The sequence below is a fragment of the Anticarsia gemmatalis genome, chromosome 28 (assembly GCF_050436995.1).
Source record: "Anticarsia gemmatalis isolate Benzon Research Colony breed Stoneville strain chromosome 28, ilAntGemm2 primary, whole genome shotgun sequence".
In the NCBI taxonomy this organism is placed as follows: Eukaryota; Metazoa; Arthropoda; class Insecta; order Lepidoptera; family Erebidae; genus Anticarsia; species Anticarsia gemmatalis.
The window spans coordinates 3,684,900-3,710,887 of record NC_134772.1 but is presented as its reverse complement, the minus strand read 5'-3'; the positions used below and the strand labels follow the sequence as shown (position 1 = coordinate 3,710,887).

Sequence of the window (25,988 nt, the reverse complement as noted above, 5' to 3'; positions counted from 1 at the left end):
TTTTGAAACAATTTATACGCATGACCCCTAACTATACGAAAATAATACTGTTGTTATTTCCAGCCTCAACCAGACGTAATCCTGCCTCATGGTCTAAAACCTAAAAAGAAGTGGGAGGTGGAAGGTCCACTCAAGCGTGCCAACTGGAAGACTATCGTGCCGCAGAAGATGTCGGAAAAAGCTTTCTGGGTTAAGGTAACCAAGTCACAACTTATACAATGTCGATAAAAGAGAGAGGTATATAAAAAAACCTCATATTTTGGGTATTATTATCAAGTATACACACCAAAAATCTGAATTAACATAAGCAATTGTTTATTCACATTCATGATTTTTTTCTATTACTTTATTATTTATTATTAGTGCAGTGATAGCCAAGTGGTTTAAGTTGGCACCTCCCACGCAAGTGGTCGCAGGTTCGAATCCGAGGCAACACACCAATGACTTTTCGAAGTTATGTGTGTATTAGAAATAATTATCACTTGCTCTAGCGGTGAAGGAAAACATCGTGAGGAAACCTTGCATGCCTAAAATTTGTTTAATACATTTATTGAGGGCATGCAAAGTCCCCAACCCGCACTTGGCCAGCGTGGTGGACTCAAGGCCTAACCCCTCCCCCTCGTTTGGGAGGAGACCCTTGCCGTGCAGTGGGACAGATATGGGTTATTAAAAAAAAAAAAAAAAAAACTTTATTATTGTTTTTTAAAAGACAACTCCCGCACTCAAAATTGCTTTTGTGTCGCGGAGACTAAAAACATACAAACAACGGACACTTTGTGGATCGCACAAATAATTGTTCCGTGTGGGAATCGATCCGACGACCTCCCAACGCGAAAGTCGCGGCGCGTTGACCTAAACTACTGTGCCACGGAGGCAGATAATTATTTAATTATTTGCCTCTTTGCCGATAATTTAAAACATTTATGTTTATGTATTTCGATATTCTGAAATATTGTTTTGTTATAGGTGCAAGAAGACAAGCTGGCGTCTCCAGATATTCTGACAGGCTTAGCGCAAAAGTTCTCCAGCAAACCTGTAGCGAAAAAGAACGAGGATGCTGTTGATAAGTAAGTAATTAATTACCTTGACTTAATTATACTTCTTTATTGTTTTATTGACAACTCTCGCACTAAGACTTGCTGTTGTTTCGCGGGGACTTTTTACAAACATACAAACAACAGAGGCAAAGCACAACCAGCCTTAAAACAGCTATCTATGGATCGCACAGATATTTGTTCCATGTGGAAATCGAAACTCCGACTTTCCCGACGCACTGGTAGTGGCGTGGCGATAACCTTAACCACTGCGCTATTCGTTTTAATATTGATATGACTCGTTGCATATGAATCTTAAGATAATTCTATTTTCTTTTCTTTCCCCAGGGTCCACACACTGAAAAAAGTGAAAGACCTCAAAGTGCTGGACAGCAAGGCGGCTCAGAATCTGTCCATACTGCTGGGCGGCTCGCTGAAGCACATGTCGTACGAACACATCAGGACGTGCGTGCTGCGCTGTGACACCACCGTGCTCACCGCCAACGTGCTCGACCTGCTTATACAGGTACATGACCCCCGAGACTCCATGACCCCACAGACGCCATGATCCCACAGACGTCATGACCCCACAGACGCCATGACCCCACGGACAACATGACTCTACAGACTTCACTACACCACCGACCACTAGACTTAAGTGTCTCCCAGAATTCTGTAGCTCCGCAGATCCCATGACACTAAGACCGCAGTCACCACGACCCCAACGGTCCTACGACCCCTTAGACACTGATCTTCCAGACCCCGTGACCTCAGAGACCCCGGGTCTACTAGAACATTCAGAACTTTCACGTCTCCCGATTTCAGGAAGATCCGTGACCTTAGACACCCGTGACCCCAAGATTAGAGTCCCTTTCACTCCTGAGATAGGCACCTGTGTGTATTAGACCCAGTGTTCTGTGATTTATGAGTCTAAGACTATACTCCATCTGACTGTAATGTCTTGTAAGACTCGTAATGTCTAGACAATGTTGACGTCATCGGTGACGACAAGAAAAATATTTAGAAAACCACATTTATTAATGTTTCAAATCCATGGAATGTTTAAATTCGGATGAAGTTGTATCATCCGATATGGTCTAGTGGCTAGGATACCTGGCTCTCACCCAGGAGGCTCGGGTTCGATTCCCGGTATCGGAATATCTTTTTGGACATTTTAAATTTTCCGTTAACCTACTGAAACACCAAATCAAATACAAAAGACCGAAAGCGCTTTAATATTTCTTCAAGAACAGTTAAAAATATATTACATTTTTATTTTTTCGCAGTACCTCCCTCCAGCAGACCAATTAAAGAAGCTAGCAGAACTAAAAGTGAACAGCGAGGAACTGACGGAAGCGGAACAGTTCGGTGCCACCGTGGCTGATGTGAAACGACTCGTGCCGCGGCTTAGAAGTCTCGCGTTTAGAGAACATTACGCCGAGATTATTTCTGAAGTTAAACCTGTAAGTTTTTATTTATACTAGCTGACCCGCGCAACTTCGCTTGCGTCACATAAGAGAATCATAATTTTCCCCGTTTTTGTAACATTTTTCACTGGCACTCTGCTCCTATTGGTCGTAGCGTGATGATATATACCTGTGCCTGTTTGTTTGTTTGAACGCGCTAATCTCAGGAACTACGGATCCGATTTGAAAAATTCTTTCAGTGTTAGATAGCCTATTTATTGAGGAAGGCTATAGGCTATATAATATCACGCTACGACCAATGGTAGCGGAGTAGCAACGAGAAATGTTACAAAAACGGGGAAAATTATGACCCATTCTCTCTTATGTAACGCAAGCGAAGTTGCGCGGGTCAGCTAGTTTCTTTATAAAAATGGTCATTTTGTAGACGGTAGTATTAGTTATTTTTTATTTCAAAATCTCTCTTAAAAATTTATGAACGGCTATTTTTCCTATTTATTTTAGTCCCTAGTACCTACATGGGACTACTATGTGAATGGCGAAACGTGGCTGTATTTCATACACTTTTGAATACTCCTCCGAGTATAACAGCCGTGATAATATGTATGTAGCCTTGGTAGGATTTGAAATAAATCTTAAGTCTTGTTTCTCTGCCGTTCACTAACAAAGTGATGTGTAAAAATTGTGATACTAAATGTGATATTTATGCCCGGTTTTAAAGCACATTTAGCGGTAGTTTATCTATTCAAACTGTCTTTTATATGAGCTTAAACGCTATTGAAAAGATAAACTACCGCTAAATGTACCTCAGAAACCGGGGATTAGTATTTTTACGAGTACCACGTGATTAAGGAGTGCTCTAAGGAAATACTAAAAAGTATTTTTTCACCAACAGGACATAGTATCCGGTACAGCGGCGTGCGAAGAGGTGAAATCTAGTGAGAAGTTCGCAAAGATATTAGAACTGTTATTGTTGCTAGGCAACTATATGAACACGGGGTCGAATAATGCAGGCGCTTACGGATTTGAAATCAGCTTTTTGACTAAGGTGAGACAAAATATAGTACTTTCTAGCTGACCCGATCTATTCTCGTGAAATTTGACAAAATCAATAAGTATTTTTGTCAGGATATAGTATAATATTTTTATTCCGTCTATCCCATTGAACTTTATAACAAAAAAAATGTCCAATTTACTTTAGCTATATAATAATAATATAATAATATAATAGCTAATGATGAATGCTAATGATAATATTGAATAGTTAACGGTGATTCATTTTTTTAATATAAAATTCTCGCGTCACAGTTTTCGTTCCCATACTCCTCCGAAACGGCTAGACCGATTCTCATGAAATTTTGTGAGCATATTGACTAGGTCTGAGAATCGGCCAACATCTATTTTTCATACACCTAAGTGACACATTTTTTTTTATACGGCAAAGCAACGTTTGCCGGGTCAGCTAGTATTTATATATATTGGTCGGTCTTTAAGAAAGAAAGATAATGTTTTCTAAATAATTTTATATTTGTTCCACAGTTAACAGCGACAAAAGACTTGGAGAACAAACAGACACTACTACATTATTTAGTAGAGACCATAGAGAATAAGTTCCCAGATGTTTTGACGTTCGCTGAAGAAATGCCGCACATAGACAGGTGAGATATAAACGATTTTGAACTCTCGCGAGCTGTACACATAATACTATAATGTAATAGGTCTTAAACGCGATTGAAAATTAAAGGTTAAATAAAATACAGTCAACTTGGGTAACTTTGAATCATTTGGGTAACATTGACAGTGGGAATTTGAACTAGTTTCGATTATTTTTTCATATGAAACCAACAGAATTGATAAAAGTTTGCAAAACTAAAATGAATCTTTATCAATTGTGTTGGTTTCATATGAAAAAATAATCGAAACTAGTTCAAATTCCCACTGTCAATGTTACCCTAATGATTCAAAGTTACCCAAGTTGACTGTACTTTATTTGTTTACCTGACGTTCGAACGAATTACATCCACCGTGGTCACGGGCCGACTGATGTGTTCCAAGCGTCGTCTCTTTGCGGCGCGAGTTTCAACACCTACCTTCACTTAGTCTTCACTGAATTTATATTGTTCGGCATTGTCAGTACTTCGACACCATGGCCGATGTAATGTCTATGTGAACCTGTAATTTTCAATCGCGTTAAAGACCCATTGCATTATAATATTATGTGGACAAGTTGTGAGAGTTAAAAATCGTTAATTGGATATTATTTTCTGCAGAGATCTTTTTCGTCCCCTATTCTATTCTTCATTTATCCCCTTATTTAAGAAAATCTCAAATCTAATTTATCTTGTTATTCCCAGGGCCGCTCGCGTCTCAATGGAGAATCTTCAAAAAGCACTAAAGAAGATGGAGAACGACATCAAGTCATTAGAGATGGACTTGAATAACTCACGAGTACCGCAGTGTCCTGACGACCTGTTCCATGAATCTATGAGTGTATCCTTTATACATATAAATATATCAATCAGCCTAGCTTTTCATCCAACTATGTTGGAGGTCGGCTTCCAGCAGCTAAATATCGGTATTACATTTAGCGGTAGTTTATCTATTCAATAGCGTTTTTTGTATGAGTTTAAACTCGTACCGTACCGTAAATGTACCTCAGAAACCGGGGATAAGAAACGAGCTCCTTTTTAACACAAAAAGAAACCGTTTTAATAATAATAATGAATATTTTGTGACAACTCACACACGGTCACCTGATGCCAAACTAAGCAGAGCTTGTACTATGGTAACCAGACAACTGATACCTATAAACTTTAAATAAAACAACCAGGCTCAGAACAAATACTTGTGCTCATCACACAAATATTTGTCCCGGTTGGGATTCGAACGCGCCACAAGCGGCGCTACGGTCATTCCGGCGAGGTGACAACGTTATAATCTATCCGACCGATTTCGGCCATGGCGACATTTGGCTCCTAATTTAATAGGCGCTGATGCACACGCAGATGGCTTATATAGCCAATTTTATTACAAAACTCACGTGTGCAGTGCGGACATGTGAGTTTACCGCTTATATAATTATATACAACAGCAGCAGGTGGGCGAGCCTTTAATTAGTCACGTTTTGAATCGAGGTCATTTTTGCGCCTCTCTTCAAATTCGTGTATCTGTCTTTTAACTAGGGTTGCCATCCGTCCGGGTTTCCCCGGATTTGTCCTAGTTTAGAAGGCATCCGGGGAGCGTCCGGGAAAGGTTTCAGTTGTAGACCGGGTTTTAAAAAAAATATAAAAAAAAATGGGCCGCCTGCGAGACACGCACTATGCTCACACACCACGATCAACCGACGAACCAAGTATATTCACCGTTCCCCCACTTCTCCCGTCGCGGTTGCTCTTCTTGTTGACATGTCCGGCTGTCGGACTCTAACCAACCTACTTTTAACCAACCCGCGCCAAACGTGCAGTTGACCAAGTTATTTCTTCTTAATATTCCTGAGCAAGCACCCAGTCGTTCGCAGTAGAAGCCCGCGAACAGTGTGACCTGTTACACTCGATGTTCCGCAAGATGGAGGCTCTGTACAACGAGCTGGCCGAGTACTATGTATTCGACCCGCACAAGTACACGCTCGAAGAATTCTTCTCGGATATTAAGACTTTCAAAGACTCTTTTATTGTAAGTATCTATACTAATATTGGTCGAAGTAAAGCAGAAAGGACTCAATCCACACTTTGACTATTCTCTGGATCTTTTCTTTGTACTCTCCTGAGGGTAAATTTTTACACTCTTGATGCTGTGGGTTGAGTCGAGGTAGTAGGAAAAGTCGTTTGCATGTACATTTAAAAAATAGGGATTTCACTACATCATATATTTGACTCTCAGGAGAATGATTGCATACTTAACTCCATTGTAATCAAAGTGTGGATTGAGTCCTTTCTGCTTAACTACGTCCTATTATAAAGCTGAAAAGTTTGTTTGTTTAAACGCGCTAATCTCAAGAACTACTGGTGCGACTTGAAAAGTTATGTAATTGTTGGATAGCCTATTTATCGAGGAAGGCTATATGATATAGCATCACGCTACGACCAAAATTGTTACAAAAGTGGGGAAAATTATAACCCATTTTCTCTGATGTGACGCAAACGAAATTGCGCGTGTCAGCTAGTAATTAAATAAAATTAAAAATACCGGTAGTATGGGATTACTTTTAAAAACAGGGTTTTCTGTAAAATTTCAAGAAGTGGGCATGTTTAAGGTCAATCACACTGTTTAAAATGAAACAATTTTATTCACAGTGATGTTAACTAAATAATATTGGACAATTGAACTTATTTCTAGCTTATTGTGCCAACTATTTACTTATTTATGTTATTAAATTAAACTTCAATGAGTCACACCAGCACATCAAAATATGACTATTAAACATACTGCATTTAATTTGTGTACTTATGCTGATAATAATAGTTTTTGTTTTATCAAAATCGGATCAAAATTACCGAAGTTACAGCGTTATAAAGTTTCACTGCTTTTTTAAATTTGCGTTGCTTCGCGCGCTATGCGCTGACGTCACGACGCAACAGACACGCTTGTTCGACTGCGGGTGATGCGGAGTTTTGATTTGAAAAGTGATTTGTATTTAATATTTAAAGAGTCTGAGTATGTGTATGTGTTATAAATTTAATCATCGTGTTTTTTGTAAAATAAGATATCCTCGATCTCGATCGCCACGCACACAATCATCAACTAGACCCAGGTAAAGAAAGTTGAACTCGTATACTACTAATAATATTTTTGTGTGTAGTTAACAATAAAATTGAAAGTTTGTTAGAACTGGCATTACAAATAATGAGTGTTACGTACCTACCAAGTGTAAATTTGGAAAACATAGTTTTAAAATAATATTATAAAAAAAAAAGTTGTCACCCCTGCCTCTGACTTTAGTCAGGTTGATGGCTATCATATGAACGCATGAATCTACTCTGTAGGTAGGTCGTCTTATATGATTGGGTGTGTAATGAGAACTTTTAAACTAACATTTTAATTTTGATATTATTAGATTTTAAAAACATGGGTTCTTTTTTCAAAACAAAAAACCAACGCCAACTCAACCGCCGCGCTCGGCTCGCCGCCGCCTGTGAGGTCATTGAAATGCTTATTAAATAGTATCAACTGTTAGGTAGAAGTTCATTGCTAGGTATGTATGAACATGATATGGCATCTTGATCTTGAGGAAGTGTTCAAAAGGCAATAAACTTCTATTTAACATTTGCGCTTGACAGTATCAAAACCGGGCTTTAAGTTTTAGATTAGGTGTCTTTTGCAAAAATATAAAACAGTTTACATGGTACAGAAAAAAACAATTTTTGGGGTGTTTTTTCACTGGAGTTAGTACACATAGGAACAATACAATATTTTCTAACCATTTTGTTTGTCCACTATAAGCAAAACAAATTATTTAAAGCGAAACCGCGAGAGCGCAACGAGCCTATGTAGGTATCGGCAAGTACTGACGAAATAGCAGTGTCAAGAGATGACGTCACACGTCCGTGCGGCCGCTTCGCCGGAGTTTGGTGCGAAGGCCATACTTTGACGTTTAATATCTCGGTCATTTTTGAAGATACGAAAAAAATAAAAACAGATTTTTTATCCTTGAAGTACCTAGTTTTTAAATATGCTCATAACAAAAATCATTGGTGTGACTCATTTACTTAAAGTTACCCCGTTCTACGGTACTTAAAATAAAGATTAGACAGGCATTATACCTAAGATGTAGTAACGTGTATGAAATACTCCCGTGTTTTGCCATTAACCGGATTTGCCACAAGTTACTCAACGGGCACCGATAAGACACCTTTACACAGACACTCTATCGCGCATGAAACAACAATCGCACGTGAAAGAGCGCGCGTGTAAGGAAAAATGAAAGAGCACGCGCCGCGCTCATCTGTCAAGTCCGCGACGAAAATTACGAGCGAAGACCGCGCTCTTTACGCTCCTAAGAACGTGCGATACATTGTGTGTGTGTAAAGGTGGCTATTGTATGTAGTTTGCGCTCAGCCTTCATCGAAGCTGAAACATGAGCTATATAAGATCCGTGATCGCAGATCACGGGTTCACCTGTGAATATGAATCGTTTACATATTAAAACCCAACCATTACCCCCCAGGCGGCCCACACAGAAGTAGCCGCAGCCCGCGAAGCCCGAGAACGAGCAGCCAGGGCTCGTACCGCGCGCGCCGCCGCAGACAGAGAGAGGAAGGACCGCACGCACCGCTACCAGCAGCTGCTGGACATGAACCAGGCGCAGGACGGTGTCATGGACAGGTACATACATACATACATACACACATATATACACACGCGCGCCGCCGCAGACAGAGAGAGGAAGGACCGCACGCACCGCTACCAGCAGCTGCTGGACATGAACCAGGCGCAGGACGGTGTCATGGACAGGTACATACATACATACATACACACATATATACACACGCGCGCCGCCGCAGACAGAGAGAGGAAGGACCGCACGCACCGCTACCAGCAGCTGCTGGACATGAACCAGGCGCAGGACGGTGTCATGGACAGGTACATACATACATACATACACACATATATACACACGCGCGCCGCTGCAGACAGAGAGAGGAAGGACCGCACGCACCGCTACCAGCAGCTGCTGGACATGAACCAGGCGCAGGACGGTGTCATGGACAGGTACATACATACATACATACACACATATATACACACGCGCGCCGCTGCAGACAGAGAGAGGAAGGACCGCACGCACCGCTACCAGCAGCTGCTGGACATGAACCAGGCGCAGGACGGTGTCATGGACAGGTACACGTACTCTTGAACATTCAGCCTAGCCTTTCTACCAACTATGTTGGAGTCGGCTTCCAGTCTCACCGGATGCAGCTGGATACCAGTGTTTTACGTGCAGCGACTGCCTGTTGGACCTCCATAACTCAGCTCGAAATCAGCTATATGATTTAACCGTGAAAACATAAAAGTGAGGTCAAAACAACCCGGTTTTTTAGTACATTTAAAGGTAGTTTGTCTATTCAATAGCGTTTTTTTTTGTATGAGTTTTAACGCTATTGAATAGATAAACTACCGTAAAATGTACTCAGAAACTGGGGGAAAGTAACTAAGTTTCATGATGAACAGCAAACTAAACAGAGCTATTATCTTTAAAATTAACTCAAGGCAAAATTATAAAATACAGATACAATTATCCGTTATACTTTGGGCGTTATACTATCGTGGCAATCTCTCCATAAAAATATAGTCCCATCCAGGAAAAGCTATATACAATCTATACTAATATTATAAAGCTATTGGTTTGCTTGTTTAAACGCGCTAATCTCAGGAACTACTGGTTAATTTTGAAAAATTATTTCAGTGTTACATAGCCCATTTATTGAGAAAGGCTATAGGAACAGAGTACCAGTAAAAAATGTTACAAAAACGGGGAAAATTTTGACCCATTCTCTCTTATGTAATGAATAAATTATTCTATTAACGCATACATTTATTTCCACAGTTTAATGGAAGCGCTACAAAGCGGATCAGCGTTTAGCAGAGAACGGCCGAGGAAGAAAGCGAACCCACGAGTGGCTGGAGGTAAGATACATAAAATATTATATACTAAATACATAATATTAACCCTCTTATTCATAAAAACACATGAAGTTATGAAAGGCTTATAAAGTGTTTTGTTTCTTTCACTCCTTAGCGAAATGAAAAAGAGAAAACATATTATAGTAGCTTTTTAACTAAAATAGGTTTATAGTGTGCTTATGAATAAGAGGGTAAATTTATATCACTTCTATACATAATAAGTTAGGTTCATTTCACAAGTATTTGGTTTAAATCAGGCTAGTCCGTATAAATAATGGTGATTACGGAATTGCGAAAAAAATACGAAAAACTATGTTTTGGACATATTTATGAAGCCTTTCTGATCACTATAAAGGAAAGGAGAATGCTCGAAATGTATGGGAAAAAAACCCAGGCCGTACACAAACGGTGTGTAACTCAGAATTTTAGTGATACTGAGTGATTCAATTCCAGATATTCGCCTCTATCAAATTCGATGGCTAAATACTATTTTTTGCTATTTAAAAGGTGAATTTAAAAAATAAATATTTTTCAAACATTCATCACAATGATTATTTTTTGAATAATATAATTGTATCGAAACCGCACTACGGGCGCCAGCTAGTAGTGTGGGCGGGTATGTCTTTTTTATATTCATGATAAAAAATATTGAAAATACATTAAAAACCCCTACTGAAAAGTAATAGCAATATAATATGTTTAGCCATTGAATTTGATAGAGGTAAATATCTGGAATTAATTACACAGTATCACTCATTTCTCCCATTGCTCCCATGCTGGATTAAGTTAAGAGGGGAGGCTCGTGCCCCTCGGTGGGGACATATATGACCTGGTGATGATGACTCATTTTTCAAAAATATATTTTTTAATATTTCTAATTTGTAACTCAGTTACATACCTATATAAAAATGTGTGACTCAAAAAAGATTAAACATTTATATAGGTAACTTATTTAGTAGTAGTAGTAGTAGTTTTGTACTACTCAGTTACATACCTATATTAGAAAATATAAAAATATATTGAAAACCCCTACTGAAAAGTTATAGCAAAATAGTATGTTCAGCCATCGAATTTGATAGAGGTAAACATTGGGAATTCAATTACACAGTATAACTAATTTTTTGAGTTACATAACTTTTGTGTACAGCCTGGGTTTTTTTTGAGCATTATCCTTTGAATTGAAATCGTCTTCATTGTTCAATAGATATTTGTGTCACTTACCATTTTTTTAAACAAAATATTAGAGTTGGTAATTTTGTGATAAAAAAAACCGCAGTATTTAATTTCAAATATTAAGCTATGGTATCTATATAATTAATTTCAAATATAAATTTGTCAAAATAACGTTTACCTGTATACAAAATTGTCAACTCTTAAACACATATAGTCCAACAACTTAGTATAGAGTCTTGGAAGCAACTTTTACGACTAGCGGAGTTATATAGAATTCCGACTATCAGTGAACCGCTGGCTCATATAACTGAACTGTATCATAGCTCCTTTATTTAAAAAGAATACAGAATTTTTAATTATAAACTAGACAAATTGAGCATACCATGCCAGTGCCATGACTGGCTATGCCATGCCATGCCAGATCAGTGCCATGCCATGCCATGCCAAGTCTCTGTACTGAGTTGTCGGACTATAGTGGTTACAATTACAATCCCACACGCGCACAGAGGAGCTAACCGAAGTTAGTGACGAGGAGGGTCTTGTTCATGCAATACTGCACAGATTACAAGGTACGGACACTCGCACTACATGCACTATGTACTGCACATAAGGGCCAGTTTCAATAAACTATCGACAGTAAGACCTTGTCCAGAAGAGGCGAATTCACCGCAATTCATCGCGCGTATTTCGCGTGAATTTTCCGTCTACTAGGAGCTGATGAATAGCATCTTGGTAAAGAACTCGTGCGAATCGATTTGCGGCATTCTGGACACGGTCTAAGAGATAGGCGTATTGTGTTGCAGACGTTGTAGTCTATTATATTAATAGGATGCTCGATACATAATGATGCTTAACCTTTTGACAACCACCGTCGGCTATACTCGGCAAATCAGAACGTGCGACGCTATATTTTTGTCGACATTTGCCGACGAAAGTGTCGCGAGCACTTTCTGATTTGTCGAGTATAGCCGACCGTGGCGGTCAAAGGATTAAATGGCTCGATATAAAGGCATTCGATTCAAACGATTTTTGTATCGATATAATGATATGAACGGAAAAAATCTGGTTAGCTTTTTTAACATGATAAAGTAATGTATCGTGCTTCAATTAATTTGTTTAATCGTGCATAGCATAGATACTTTTTTAACTTTTTTATATAGATTTTGCTAGAAATGACTGATATCTTATTATACAGTTAATTTTCGATTCCAAGCAACTTAATCTTACTTTTTATCTTTGACTGGCGATAGGTTATTGAAATTGGCCGTTAAGTAGTTAGAATAAAGATTTTTGCACTAAGTAGATCATATTATATGCAAAAACATATTTCGATTTTGTATACATTAGTTGCAAAGAATGTTACACTGTTAGCTTTCAATACGCTTTTTTATAGATATTTATGACATAGTATTGTTTTTACTCTATTTTCCGATTTTCGATACCTTAGTGAGAGCTGGAGTCTGAACTAGGTTTCAGACCTGTATGACAGATCTCCAGTCTAAAGTATGTATTACTAGAAGCCGCCCGCGACTTCGTCCGCGTGAAACCCCTTCGCGTGTAAATCCCGATCCCTCGGGAACTCTCGGATAAAAAGTAGCCTATGTGTTATTCTGGGTCTTCAGCTACCTGCATACCAAATTTCGTAATCGGTTCAGTAGTATTTACGTGAACGAGTAACAAACATACATACATACATACTCACAAACTTTCGCATTTATAATGTTAGTAGGATACTGGTATGTAATATAGTGTGTCCTACGTATAGAGGGTGTGTGTGCGCGCGCCCTGCAGCGAGGTCACAGAGTAGACGACAGAGACTACGCGTGTGTGCTGCGACACTACAGACAAGTTATTATATAGCGTTACACTTTACATATGTGTTATATACTAACTATCAATATACTTGCAATTCATGAAAGACACAAGTATATAAAAAAGACAAAAATTCTATAAGTCTGCCAGTCAGATAATTAAAAAAAAATTGACTTAAGTCCCCAATCCGCACTTGGGCAGTGTAGTGGACTCAAGCTCTAACCCCTCCCTCATTACGGGAGGAGACCCTTGCCCAGCAGTGGGACATTTATGGGTTTTTGTCAAAAAACTATATAAAGCTTGCTTAGTTAATAAAGTTACGGAGAGGGAGTCACATTGTCGTATATTATCTACTACAACGTGACTTCATGACACTTTTCAACTCAATGTTGAAAAGATAAATAAGAGAAAAGTTTGTGTTTTCATGAATTGTAAGAACCGACAGCCTTTACTGTGTTTTGATGTTATAATATTTATTATTATAATATAACGGGTCTTTAGCATGATTGAAAATTAAAGGTTAGAATACCTTATTTGTTTACCCGACGTTTCGATCGCTTTAAGACCCTTGACATTATAATATTATGTGTACAAATCGCGAAAGTTTAAATTGCTATAGGTAATATTGCAAGTAAATCCTTACATATCTTTCAAGCTTCAATATTTCTACTTATTTTCTGTATAACAATTAGTATTTTAACAGTCGGACGACACGCACGTGTCGCCGTCGGTCCTGCGCCTGACCTCTCACTGGTCGTGTCGGTTATCCGTACCACCGGACTGTGAGAGTGAAGGAATAGAGAGTGTACCTGTGTATTGTGCACACACTTGAACACTATAAACAAAGTCCTGCACATATGACCAGTTTCAATGAAACTGACCGCCGGAGCCGGATATCGGCTAGCAGGCAATATTACCTTCTTATGTGCCCGTTTTAGAACAAACGAGTGTGTACGGAGGTGTATTAGGTCGGGGAAAAAGTCTTTTCGCATTATAGTATGTATGAACTTGTAATAAAATCTCTTTGGCTTCAACAATCACAAATGAGTACACGGTTCGTTAGGTTTCTTTCAGTGAGCTCGTGAAGTACCCAAATATCGAACTTTTTTGTGTAGAGAAAAGATTTTATTACAAGTTCATACATACTATAATGCGAAAAGACTTTTTCCCCGACCATAATATATTGTTATGCACGAATACCTATTATTTTAGTCCAGTACCCGTTTACCCAATTGGGTACACGGGTACCTTATTTAGTTACCCTTTTAAAGTTAAAATTTTGTTTGCTGTTATTTTTTTTATTTAACTTTAAGCTTTTGATGTTGTTACCGTGATGTGTGTATGTTTTTTTTAGGTAGTTTACTAAAGTATTAATTTATTGATATTGTATTTTTTATTAATATGTATAATCTATGTTGTATTTTATACTTAAGGAGATAAATATAAATTATATTTATAAGTGATTTTGGTTATGATACGTTTAGATCGACAACTTGCAGTCATTAACTTTAAAATAATCTCCAGATAGGTATAGCCGTTTTAAGATATTTTACACGTAGATAAAATAATCTTATGAAAGCACTGATTTTGGAGAATTCATTTACTTTTACTTTTTCTTATAATAGAACTAGCTGACCCGGCAAAAGATGCTATGCCATATGCAAAAAATTGTGTCACTTAGGTGTATGAAAAATAGATGTTGGCCGATTCTCAGACCTAGTCAATATGCTTACAAAATTTCATGCGAATCGGTCAAGCCGTTTCGGAGGAGTATGACAACGGAAACTGTGGCGCGAGAATTTTATATACTACTATAATAAGTAAATATGATTACGCAAAGGCGTCTTATAATTGGAAAATAGTTTAACTGTCGACTATCTGAACTAAAAGTATCATTAAACAGGATGAAAAAAATTATGACCATGGAGGGAAACTACCTTAAATATTAAAGACATCTTAAGTTCTTAAGCTTTATAAAAAAATACACCCCAAAGATTTTTTGATAAATGCCAACATGTACTGGGTATATAACTCAGTACTTTTATTTATTATGTTTAGTTATACATTATGTTTTAACCATATGTTTTGTGTTGCAGCTGAGAGAAGAGCGCAGTTGAGTAGATCGCGGTCCCGCTCCGGACTGACGGGGCCGCTCACCACGCGGGAACTAACCAAGTAAGTTATATACCTGTTCTTCTTTCTTTATCGTATGGTTAGTGGTCAACCTAGTGTCTCTGAAGTTGTTAAAGCCGCCTGAAAGGCCTTTGACATGGCTTAACGACTGTTATCGTAGTAGATAACAACCGGGACCGACTTTTTACGTGCCCTCTGAAGCACGGAGACGCCCAGTTCCAAATACCACTATGTCACCCATCTATGTAATGACTGCGCCAACGGTTGCTTAACCCACAGATCATTTACCGACCGGTGAGCGCAACTGGCTATGGGCGCCTAGTCTCTTATTATTACATAGATGACTAGCCTTCCTCAAGTTAAAATATTATACTAAATATTATTGGACAACTCACACACGGTCATTTGATTCCAAATAAGCAGAGCTTGTACTATGGTAACCAAATAACTGATAAATATATTTCCAAATACATACTTATATAGATAAATTAACAACCATGCTCAGAACAAATACTCAAATTCAAGTTTTTTGGCGATACCTATAAATGTGATAACTTTTGACTATAACGCAATTCGCTTGTTTGTAATGGCCCTAGTGTAGTTTTCGAATTGTATTTATATGTATAAGTTTCCTATATAGAAGTACTAGCTGACCCGCGCAACTTCGCTTGCGTCCAATAAGAGGGAATGTGTGAAATTTTTCCCCGTTTTTGTAACATTAATTACTGGTACTGTGCTCCTTTTGGTCGTAGCGTGATGATAGCCTATGTCCTTTCTCGGGTATCAAAATATCTGCATACCAAATTTCATGCTAATTGGTTCAGTAGTTTAGGCGTGATTGAGTAGCAGACAGACAGACAGAGTTACTTTCGTATTTATAATATTAGTATGGATATAAACTGCACGTTCCGCGCGGCGGTTAACGTGATCATCTCGCCGCAATAACCATAGCGCTGCGTGTGCCGGGTTCGAATCCCACCCGGGACAAATATTCGTGTGATGAACACGAGTATTTGTTCGCCTGGTTGTCAATTTGACTATATAAGTATGTGTTAAGAAGTATATAAGTTTGTTTATCAGTTATCTGGTTACTATAGCACCAGCTCTGCTTAGTTTGAAGTCAGATGACTGGGTGTGAGTTGTCCCAAAATATTTATTTCTTTTATTTATATGTATTTTTATTAATTGTTATGTATTTGTCCACAGTGAGTTGCTGGGCAACGCGTGATGAATCCCGTACGAAGTGATATTAGTAACTAAATGCATTGTAAATGATATGTCGTGTTTATTATCATACTATATCTTATACATATACCTCAAGTTAATATATATTACTAGCGACCGGCCCCAATTTCGCTAGTTATTCTACAAAAAGACCTTTTCAAACCTTTAGAAGCAGTCAGCCGATCGCGGCGAGTGCAACCTGCGCCGAAACGTTAGGCATTTCAATGTAAAATGCGTGTTCGCGTTAATTCCCGTATTCTATTATATTGAACATGCAACGCGAGAGTTTAAAAGTTATGAAACCTTTATACATAAACCTTTCGTGAATCACTCTATTTAAATAAACCGCATCAAAATTTATTGCGTAGTTTTAAGAACTAAGCATACATACATACAGACATACGGATAGACGCGGCAAATGCAGAATAAATAGTAAAAAATATATTCCAACCGTCTTATTCATAAAAATATATGAAGTTATGAAAGGCTTTTAAAGTGTTTTGTTTCTTTCATTCCTAAGCGAAATGAAAAAGAGAAAACATATTATAGTAGCATTTTAACTAAAATAGGTTTATAGTGTGTTTATGAATAAGAGGGTAAATCTTTTACAAATCTATTTATTTACTAGTGAGCCCGTAGTTTGGTAACGTGCCCGGTATATGGCAATAGACTCGCCCCCTATTACATGGGACTAACATTGTTAATGGCGAAACGTAGATATATTTCTTTCATCTCTGCCTACACCTTGGGTTATAACAAGCGTTATGTGTGTATTAAGATATCGTTTGATTGTAAACACGACTTTATCAAAATAGAATTGTTTTTGCAATTATTATAGTAAATAGCTGACCCGCGCAACTTCGCTTGCGTCACATAAGAAAGAATGAAAAAAAAAATCCCCGTTTTTGTAACATTTTTCGTTGCTACTCCGCTCCTAATGGCCGTAGCGTGATGTTATATAGCCTAAAGCCTTCCTCGATAAATAGGCTATCTAACACTGAAAGAATTTTTCAAATCGGACCAGTAGTTCCTGAGATTAGCGCGTTCAAACAAACAAACAAACAAACAAATAAACAAACAAACAAACTCTTCAGCTTTATAATATTAGTATAGATTTAAGAAAAGTAACCTATTAATGTCCCACTGTTGGGCAAGGGTCTCCTCCCGTAATGAGCGAGGGGTTAGGCCTTGAGTCCACCACGCTGTGGGTTAGTTTTTTTGTTATATTTTCTATAATAATTGCAATATAAATTGTATAATAGTATAAGTATAAATAATAATGTGTAATTGAAAATGCGAATAATCGACATTTGTAAGAACATTGTAACATAAATATAGAATTACCACTTGTGGAAAATAAATAAATTTAACCCATTAATGTCCCACTGCTGGGCAAGGGTCTCCTCCCGTAATCAGGGAGAGTTTAGACATTGAGTCCAACACGCTGGCCAAATGCCGGTGTGAGCTCCATTTTTTTTTTGGAAAAAACATATTTCAAGATATCTGAAATATTTTTATTCTTATCGCGACAAACCCCAAAATCTTTTAAATATTAAAGTCACCCCCACCCCTAACGCTTTAAGCCCCAAGCCCCCCTCCCTACAAGCGGCTAGACAAACTAAAATTCTGGATCTGCCGATAAAAAGACGTTTTTTCTATTAAAGAGAATTTCTTAAATCTTACATATCGTAAAATCAGCCTCTATTTACCCCCTAAAGTATCCCATAAGTGATATTTCCTCACTTATATGACCCCTAAAGTAGTAATTGTCCCAAAATTTATCAAATAAAAGTTTTCCTTATTATTATTTTCAAAGTGGTAGTTCTTAAATAAATAATTTCGCAAGAAGTGAATTGTAATATGTAATGTTTGTGATCAAGATAATGTGTTATCTATGAATATTAAATATTATCAAATTATTAACTGTAATTATAAATATTTGTTGCATTTCGGTTAACTTGGTTAAAAGATAAAAAAAAACAGACTGCAAATTTGCAGTTGTGGTGCAGTCGAACTGCAAAAATGTGAAGATGTACTAACTCTGTCCCAACACGTTTATTTGTTGTATTCTACGACTGCTATATACAGTTAGTATGCAGTCCGACTGTAGTGGAACTGCAAAATTTGTAGCCGGTAAAATTTTTTGCCATTCTCAAAATAATGTTATATTTTTTTACTTTCAGTATTATTTTAATATTTCATGTTAAACTGTGAATGTTGCCATTTCAAATAAGACTTATAGTAGATTCGATTCCCACGCGAAACAAAAATTTTTGATAGTTTTTAAACAAAAATATTTCTATCAACCACGAAGTCTACTGACTTTTTATTTCAAAATGTATGCCAAGTTAACCGAATTTGAAAAAGAAACTTCCATACATATATTAGTACGCGGTATTGTCTGTATATATTGCTGTTGCGTATATAAAATATTGTTATTAGGAATTGCTAACATTTAGCTGCATGAAGTCTATAAGGCAAGATGGATTGAACTGCAAAATTAGACATTTTACTACTTATGGATAAGTCCTGGATAAGCTATCTGGTAAATAAAGTGATATGTTGACAATAAAACTAACCCTCTTATTCATAAAAATATATGAAGTTATGAAAGGCTTATATAGAGTTTTGTTTCTTTCACTCCTTAGCGAAATGAAAAAGAGAAAACATATTATAGTAGTTTCATAACTAAAATAGGTTTATAGTGTGTTTATGAATAAGAGGGTAAATATTTAGCGTGATATACTGGAAACTGGAAGCCGACTACAACATAGTTGGAAGAAAGGCTAGACTAAAAACAAAAAAACTATTAGACACATATTAAGAACTAGCTTTTGCCCTTAACTTCGTCCGCGTGGTTTGTGACTTAGTACAGAATTTTCATACAAACTTTCATCCCCTATTTTATCCCCTTAAGGGTAGAATTGATCAAAATCCTTTCATAGCGGATGCCTACGTCATAACATCTACCTGCATGTCAAATTTCAGCCCGATCCGTCCAGTGGTTTGTGCTGTGCGTTGATAGATCACTATGTCAGTCAGTCACCTTTGAGTTATATATTTAGATTGGTGAACTTGTACAGTCCAGTTTTAAGTGTTAGATAAACTATCTGCTAAATAAAAAGACAGCGAATGTATAAAAATAACTGTCAAAATCCACCTGCTAAATTATCCGATACTTATTCAGTAGTATTGAATTAGCATTGATATAATAAAATATATTTTTACAATAAAATATTGTTTTTGTCATTAAATATTTGTCATTTTCGTCGACCTTTTATTTTGATACTAACTAATGTATGTGTTATAACCCAGGTAACTGGGTTGTGGAGGTCAGATAGGCAGTCGCTCCATGTAAAATACTGATATTCAGCTGCATCCGGTGAGACTGGAAGCCGACCCCAACATAGTTGGAAGAAAGGCTAGGTTGATGATTATGATAAAAAAATTCTTTCCCGGAGTATAATCTGTCAATTTGTCAAAGATATCTAATTCGGTTCAGCCGTGAAAGTGTAACAAATAATAACTTTGGCTACTATAATAATACATAACATAGATTTGAAACACACTTGATAATTTTGTATGCCATATATTTACTTAAACAATTTAAATACTGTACTGCAACAACTTAGTAGAGGGCTTTGTATGCAAAACTCGCAACTGGCGGAGGTATACAAAATACAGAATTCAGAATTTAAGTGACCCGTATATGCAGCCGATGGTGGCCTATTTGATACCCAGTTTAATTATGGTTTGTATGCCGAGGCTTTCTACTAAGTTGTAGAACTATATATTCAGTATAATTCAGGTGTGTATACCAAGACTTTCTACTAAGTTGTCGAACTATAAAATGTATCCATCTTGCCTTATAGTCTGTCGTGCTAATAACATTAGGTTGTGGCCTTATTTAGATTAGATATATTGGCCTTATATACTACATATGTATTAAAAAATTCACTACGATCATTAATTACTAATTATTTGAAATATTTTAATAGTTAAAAACCGGCCAAGTGAGAGATGGACTTGTGCACGACGGGTTCCGTACCAAAAACGTACGTTTATTGTACGGGAACTCCCCGTAACATTTTATTTTTAAAATTTTTAGTATTTGTTGTTATAGCGGCAACGGACATTATTTGTGTAAATTTCAGCTTTCTAGCTATCACGATTTATGAGATACAGTCTGGAGACGGACAGAGAGCGGAGGCTTAGCAATAGGGTCACGGTTACCCTTTGGGTACGGAACCCTAAAAATCAACAATCAGAATTTATATATACATAATATCACGCCCTTCTCCCAAAGGGGTAGGCAACGACCAAAGAACGTCACTTGGTACGGTCCTTACAAACTTCCCTCATATCTTATTCGTTTCCGTAATGGTGTATGAATACTATAAATGTTCATAATATCTTAACACCATATTATAACCACGGAGACGCTCAGCTCAAACATCGCTTCGCGGCTATCCATCTATGTAATGTCCGCGTAAAAGTGGCTTAACCTTCTGATCGTTTTGTGACGGCCAGCTAGCTATGAGCGTCTGTGGAAGTAATGATCGTAGCAATTTTTAAAACGTATGTAGTAAAAGCCATGGCCTGTAAAATTAGCTTGTGATATTTTATATATTCCATTAAATGTACATAATGTTCCATCCTTTTCTTACACACGGTGAAAGATACGTACTAGAAAGAGATACATACATATTCTTGTAGTTTATAATTATTGTCTGAATCGGTTTTGTAGAGATGTCGATGTAAAATAGTTCTTCAAAAATACACAATGGTAAATCGCTTTTTTTTTAGCTCGATTCTCTACTGCTATCGACTACCGCCAACCGATCTGTCATCGAGAAATTTTGTATGAAAATCTGATCAGCGCCTCTGACGGGCGTCGTAGGAACTATTTTGGCAGTACATTTTAAATGTCAGACTTTCGATACTCGACAGTACCGACTGTAGAGAATCGTGCTACTGGACAATTATTTGATAGAATTCTGTTTCGTATTATGTACCTTATAAATGGTGAAAGTTATATTAAAATAGGTACAGTGGTTACGGAGATTATGCCTTACATATTCAAATACAAAATTGTCGCTCTCGCTTCATACTAAATTGTCGTACTTGCTTTAAAATAGTAGTATAGAAAAGATTTTGTCTGGTTTTCAAAAAAATGCCCTATAGTTAGCAATCAAAATGTATTTTAAATTGTAAAAAATGTCTACTTATTTGATTTAGTATCATAAATGACTGTTGAAGGGACATACTCGTCATTTGAAAATAATTTGAAAAATACAGTTTTTTTAAATACGGCGGTACGCCTCAACTCATATTTGTATAGAAATTATAATTATTAATTTTTATTTAGTTTTTAACATGCATTTGTTTCTATCACACGAGCAAGGAAAAGAGTATGTAAATTTAAATGAAATTATTTGATATTTTATTATTATTTAAAATTAAAATTAGTTTTTTTATTGTTTATTTTTAGATAGGTACATACTTTCAGCGACATTTATGTCATAATTTTTTACATAGGATTTAAAATGACTGTCTCCGTGGCGCAGTGGTTTAGGTCACCACGCCAAAATTACTGCGTCGGGAGGTCGTGGGTTCGATTCCCACACGGAGCAATTATTTGTGCGATCCACAAATAATTGTTTCGGGTCTGGTTGTGCTTTGTGTCCGTTGTTTGTATGTTTGTAAAAGTCCCCGCGATACAAGAGCAATTCTTAGTGCGGGAGTTGTCTTTTTAAATTCAAAAAAATTCAAATTCAAAATTGTTATGTATTGAAAACCCAGTTCATTACTTTGCTTAAAAGAATGAGTGTTGTGGATATTCGCACCCGCAAGCGCAAACTTCTTTTTCAGGATTTCTGAAAACAGGTATTCGCAACCCTACTTATAACTTACTATAAACTAAATTTATATCTTTAACCCTCGGTTTCTGAGGTACATTTAGCGGTAGTTTATCTATTCAATAGCGTTAAACCTCATTAGAAAAAGCTATTGAATAGATAAACTACCGCTAAATGTAGTGAAAACCGGGGGTAAATCATCTATCCACAAATAGTTGTTTCATGTCTGGTTGGACTTTGTAACCGTTGTTTGTATGTTTGTAAAAGTCCCCGCAACGCAAGAGCAATTCTTAGTGCAGGAGTTAGTCTTTCTAAAATATACTGGACTAGCTGACCCGCGCAACTTCGCTTGCGTCACATAAGAGAGAATGGGTCAAAATTTTGCCCGTTTTCGTAACATTTCTTATTGCTACTCTGCTCCTATTGGTCGTAGCGTGATGATATATAGCCTATTACCTTCCTCGATAAATGGGCTACTTAACACTGAAATAATTTTTCAAATCGATTAGCACGTTCAAACAAACAAACAATCAAACAAACAAACTCTTCAGCTTTATAATATTAGTATAGATTGGTCTGTATCAGTGAGACAACAGCAAAAATTAAGTCCCAATGTTTTTGTAAACTTATTTAAACCAATTGCCCAATAGTGGGCTTATCCCGTATACGACTATTGCCCCAATAAGCACAAAAATATAAATAATTGTAAAAAATAGGGATGATGACTGAATTGATAGAAACATCGTCATTTGTTCAATAACAAGAGCGAGTTGGACTCGAGTACGAAGGGTTTCGTAGCAATATTTAAAAAACGGCAATAAAGTTACAGGCAACCTGGATAACTTTGAATCATTTGGGTAACATTGACAGTGGGAATTTGAACTAGTATCGATTATTTTTTCATATGAAACCAACACAATTGATAAAGGTTTATTTTAGTTTTGCAAACTTTTATCAATTGTGTTGGTTTCATATGAAAATATAATCGATACTAGTTCATATCCCCACTGTCAATGTTACCCAAATGATTCAAAGTTACCCAAGTTGACTGTATGAAATATTTACTTTATTCTGTTTTTTTTTGTATTAGTTGTTATAGCGGCAACAGAAATACATAATCTGTGAATTTCAACTATCTATCACGGTTAGATACAGCCTGGTGGATAGACAGACAGCGAAGTCTTATCCCCGGTTTTTGAGTACATTTAGCGGTAGTTTATCTATTCAATAGCGTTTAAACTCGTATAAAAAATGTTATGAATTTAGCGGTAGTTTATCTATTCATAGCATTTTTTTTATATGAGTTTAAACGCTATTGAATAGATAAACTACCGCTAAATGTACCTCGGAAACCGGGAGTTAGTAATAGCCCGTTCTATCCTTTGGTTGTGGAATCCTAAAAACGAATATATTATGAAAATGTTCTCTGTATTAAGTTGTCGGCCTATATTTTTTAATCTACGAGTCGGACTAGAATATAATACCCTCATTTTTCAATACGCAGTCGGGTAAACAGACGTCATAATTTCTTTTTGTATTGAATTTTGTAAATGATGTAAGTTAATGTATTTGCCGCTGATTGTACTTAGTATGTAATACATGTAAATATATTTTTGTAAAATGTTACATTTTTACTTAATTATAATGTTTTTAAAACTATTTTTTGATGTTTTATTGATTACTCTCTGACCCGCAACTTCGCTCGTGTCACATAAGAGAGCATGGGTCATGATTTTCCCCCTTTTTGTAACATTTTTTACTGGTACTGTTTTACTTATGTCATTTCCTTTTGTTGAAACATGAATGGCATGAAAAGGCATGTTTTAAATACTTTCAAAGATCTACATTGTAAGGTTTATTTCTCTAAAAAGTGTTACAATCTACTATTTACATACTTTTAACATTAATAAAATATAGTACTAAACTATGAATAATTAACAAAAAATAAATTATTTACAATATATGCAATGCATACAAAAAGGAGTGCGTCACGCGTCGAAGAATTTCTCCTCATCATCGTCGATCGATAACGTAGCCAGAATGCTGATAATACTAATACCTTTAAATGAATTTGATTTTTTTATAAAATATTGTGGGTTATTCCGCTTTTGCGCTGACAGCCTCATTTAGATAGTGTGTTGTGGTGCGAGTTTCTACGCCTACCCTCACTTGGTCTTCACCATTTTAATTAGTTCGAAAGAAGCCTTCGCCACGAGAAGACGACGCTTTGCAGCTACATCAGTAACCCTCAACCACGGTGGGATTGCATCGAAACTTCGGCAACAAATAAGGTATCGTAAACTTTAAATTCTCATTATATTTACGTAAAAGACCCGTTTAGCAATTTCTATTAAACTTTGCCTGCGGCAAATGCGTGGGATTTGGTCAACCATATTAATTTTCGTGATCAGTATAGGAAAATTGTTTTACACCTTTTCAGAAATTTTGTTTTATATTTTTCTCTCCGTACGAACCACACTCGTACTTCAAGGAATATTATTAAAAAAGATCTAGCGTTTGTTCTATTGGTCTCGAGATTTGCCCTTAGTGTGAACTTGTGAAGTATATTCAGCGATTGTTGTTTATATTATAAAAGATATCATTTTAATTAGGCAAATTCCTTAATCACTAACGACTAAAATACAAACAACAACATCAAACAAAAAGCCCATTTCAAACAGTGTAGTATCTACTCATAAATATCTTTGATATTTACGTTTAAACATCAAATATAATATGTACGGGTACAATCGTTACATTGTGCGGTGGGCGGGGCCTGCACCGTGCCAAGTCACGCCTGTCGGCGCACGCGCACACTCCACCATTAGTGACGATCTCGAAATAAAATTTAGGTTAGAGACCACCTACTTGATCAAAGAAATTAGATTATATCGCTGTGAGGAAAGGACTTACGTCTTATCTAATCACTACAAATTAAAGTCTGGCTGTCGGTATGTTAGTGATAAACTCGAAATCTTGAGGCGCCCATAGCCAGTTGCGCTCACCGGTCTGACAACGATCTGTGGGTGAAGCAACCGTTGGCGCGGTCATTCTATAGATGGGTGACCGTAAAGTGGTATTTGAGCTGGGCGTCTCCGTGCTTCGGAGGGCACGTAAAAGTCGGTCCCGGTTGTTGTCTACTAAGATAACAGTCGTTAAGCCATGACAAAGGCCCTTCGGGCGGCTTGAACAACTTTGACACTAGGTTGACCACTAACCATACGATAAGAAGAAGAAGACTCGAAATCTTCTAAACGGGCTTGAATGCGGTTTTCACCTGTAAAGCGATTACAATTTGTTAAGGTTTTGAGTTAACATTATTAATGCAAACCGCGCGGAGCAAGGGAGAGTCGATTTCAACTACGAAATTGGTGCTAATCATTAAGAGATATCACAATATAAGAACATAAAACTCTCTAATTATGTCTAGAATATAGGATTAAAGAAGCAAAAAAAAATATTATTAGTGAATAGGTCTGTAATTTTCATAAAACATTGTGTGTTATATTAGTACTAGTTTTTTACCCGCCCGGGTTACTTTTAGCGATCATTCTGCTAAAAGAATTTATGTCTCTGAGAAGCTTAGCTGTAAAAAGAGCACCATACAAGTTTTTCGTGAAAATGGTTTCAAAGATGTGAACAGGGATACATCATTTTTAAGATATTCGCATTTGGCCATTTTCAAAAAGGCGTCGATGCCTGTGACAATG

The 25,988-nt window shown here is 36.9% G+C and overlaps 1 protein-coding gene and 1 non-coding gene across 11 annotated transcripts in view; both read left to right on the top strand.

Moving 5' to 3' along the window:
* Positions 1–23,937, top strand: part of dia (diaphanous related formin 1) — a 69,660-nt gene extending 45,723 nt beyond the window's left edge. For 7 of the 10 annotated variants that reach the window (XM_076132460.1, XM_076132466.1, XM_076132464.1 and 4 more), the window contains 11 exons: positions 64–195; positions 967–1,067; positions 1,383–1,560; positions 2,321–2,497; positions 3,354–3,506; positions 3,998–4,116; positions 4,813–4,948; positions 5,966–6,130; positions 8,622–9,295; positions 10,002–10,081; positions 11,758–12,048. In XM_076132460.1, the coding sequence (XP_075988575.1) occupies positions 64–195; positions 967–1,067; positions 1,383–1,560; positions 2,321–2,497; positions 3,354–3,506; positions 3,998–4,116; positions 4,813–4,948; positions 5,966–6,130; positions 8,622–9,295; positions 10,002–10,081; positions 11,758–11,861 (2,019 nt within the window). In that variant the 3' untranslated portion in view covers positions 11,862–12,048. Of the gene's footprint in view, positions 1–63; positions 196–966; positions 1,068–1,382; positions 1,561–2,320; positions 2,498–3,353; positions 3,507–3,997; positions 4,117–4,812; positions 4,949–5,965; positions 6,131–8,621; positions 9,296–10,001; positions 10,082–11,757; positions 12,049–15,159; positions 15,239–16,402 lie in introns of those variants that run through there. The other 3 variants (XM_076132467.1, XM_076132459.1, XM_076132468.1) reach the window with 2 other exon arrangements.
* TRNAE-CUC (transfer RNA glutamic acid (anticodon CUC)) lies at positions 2,121–2,192 on the top strand. Its single transcript has one exon. It is a non-coding gene; the product is annotated as a tRNA-Glu (tRNA).
* Positions 23,938–25,988: the final 2,051 nt, after the last annotated feature.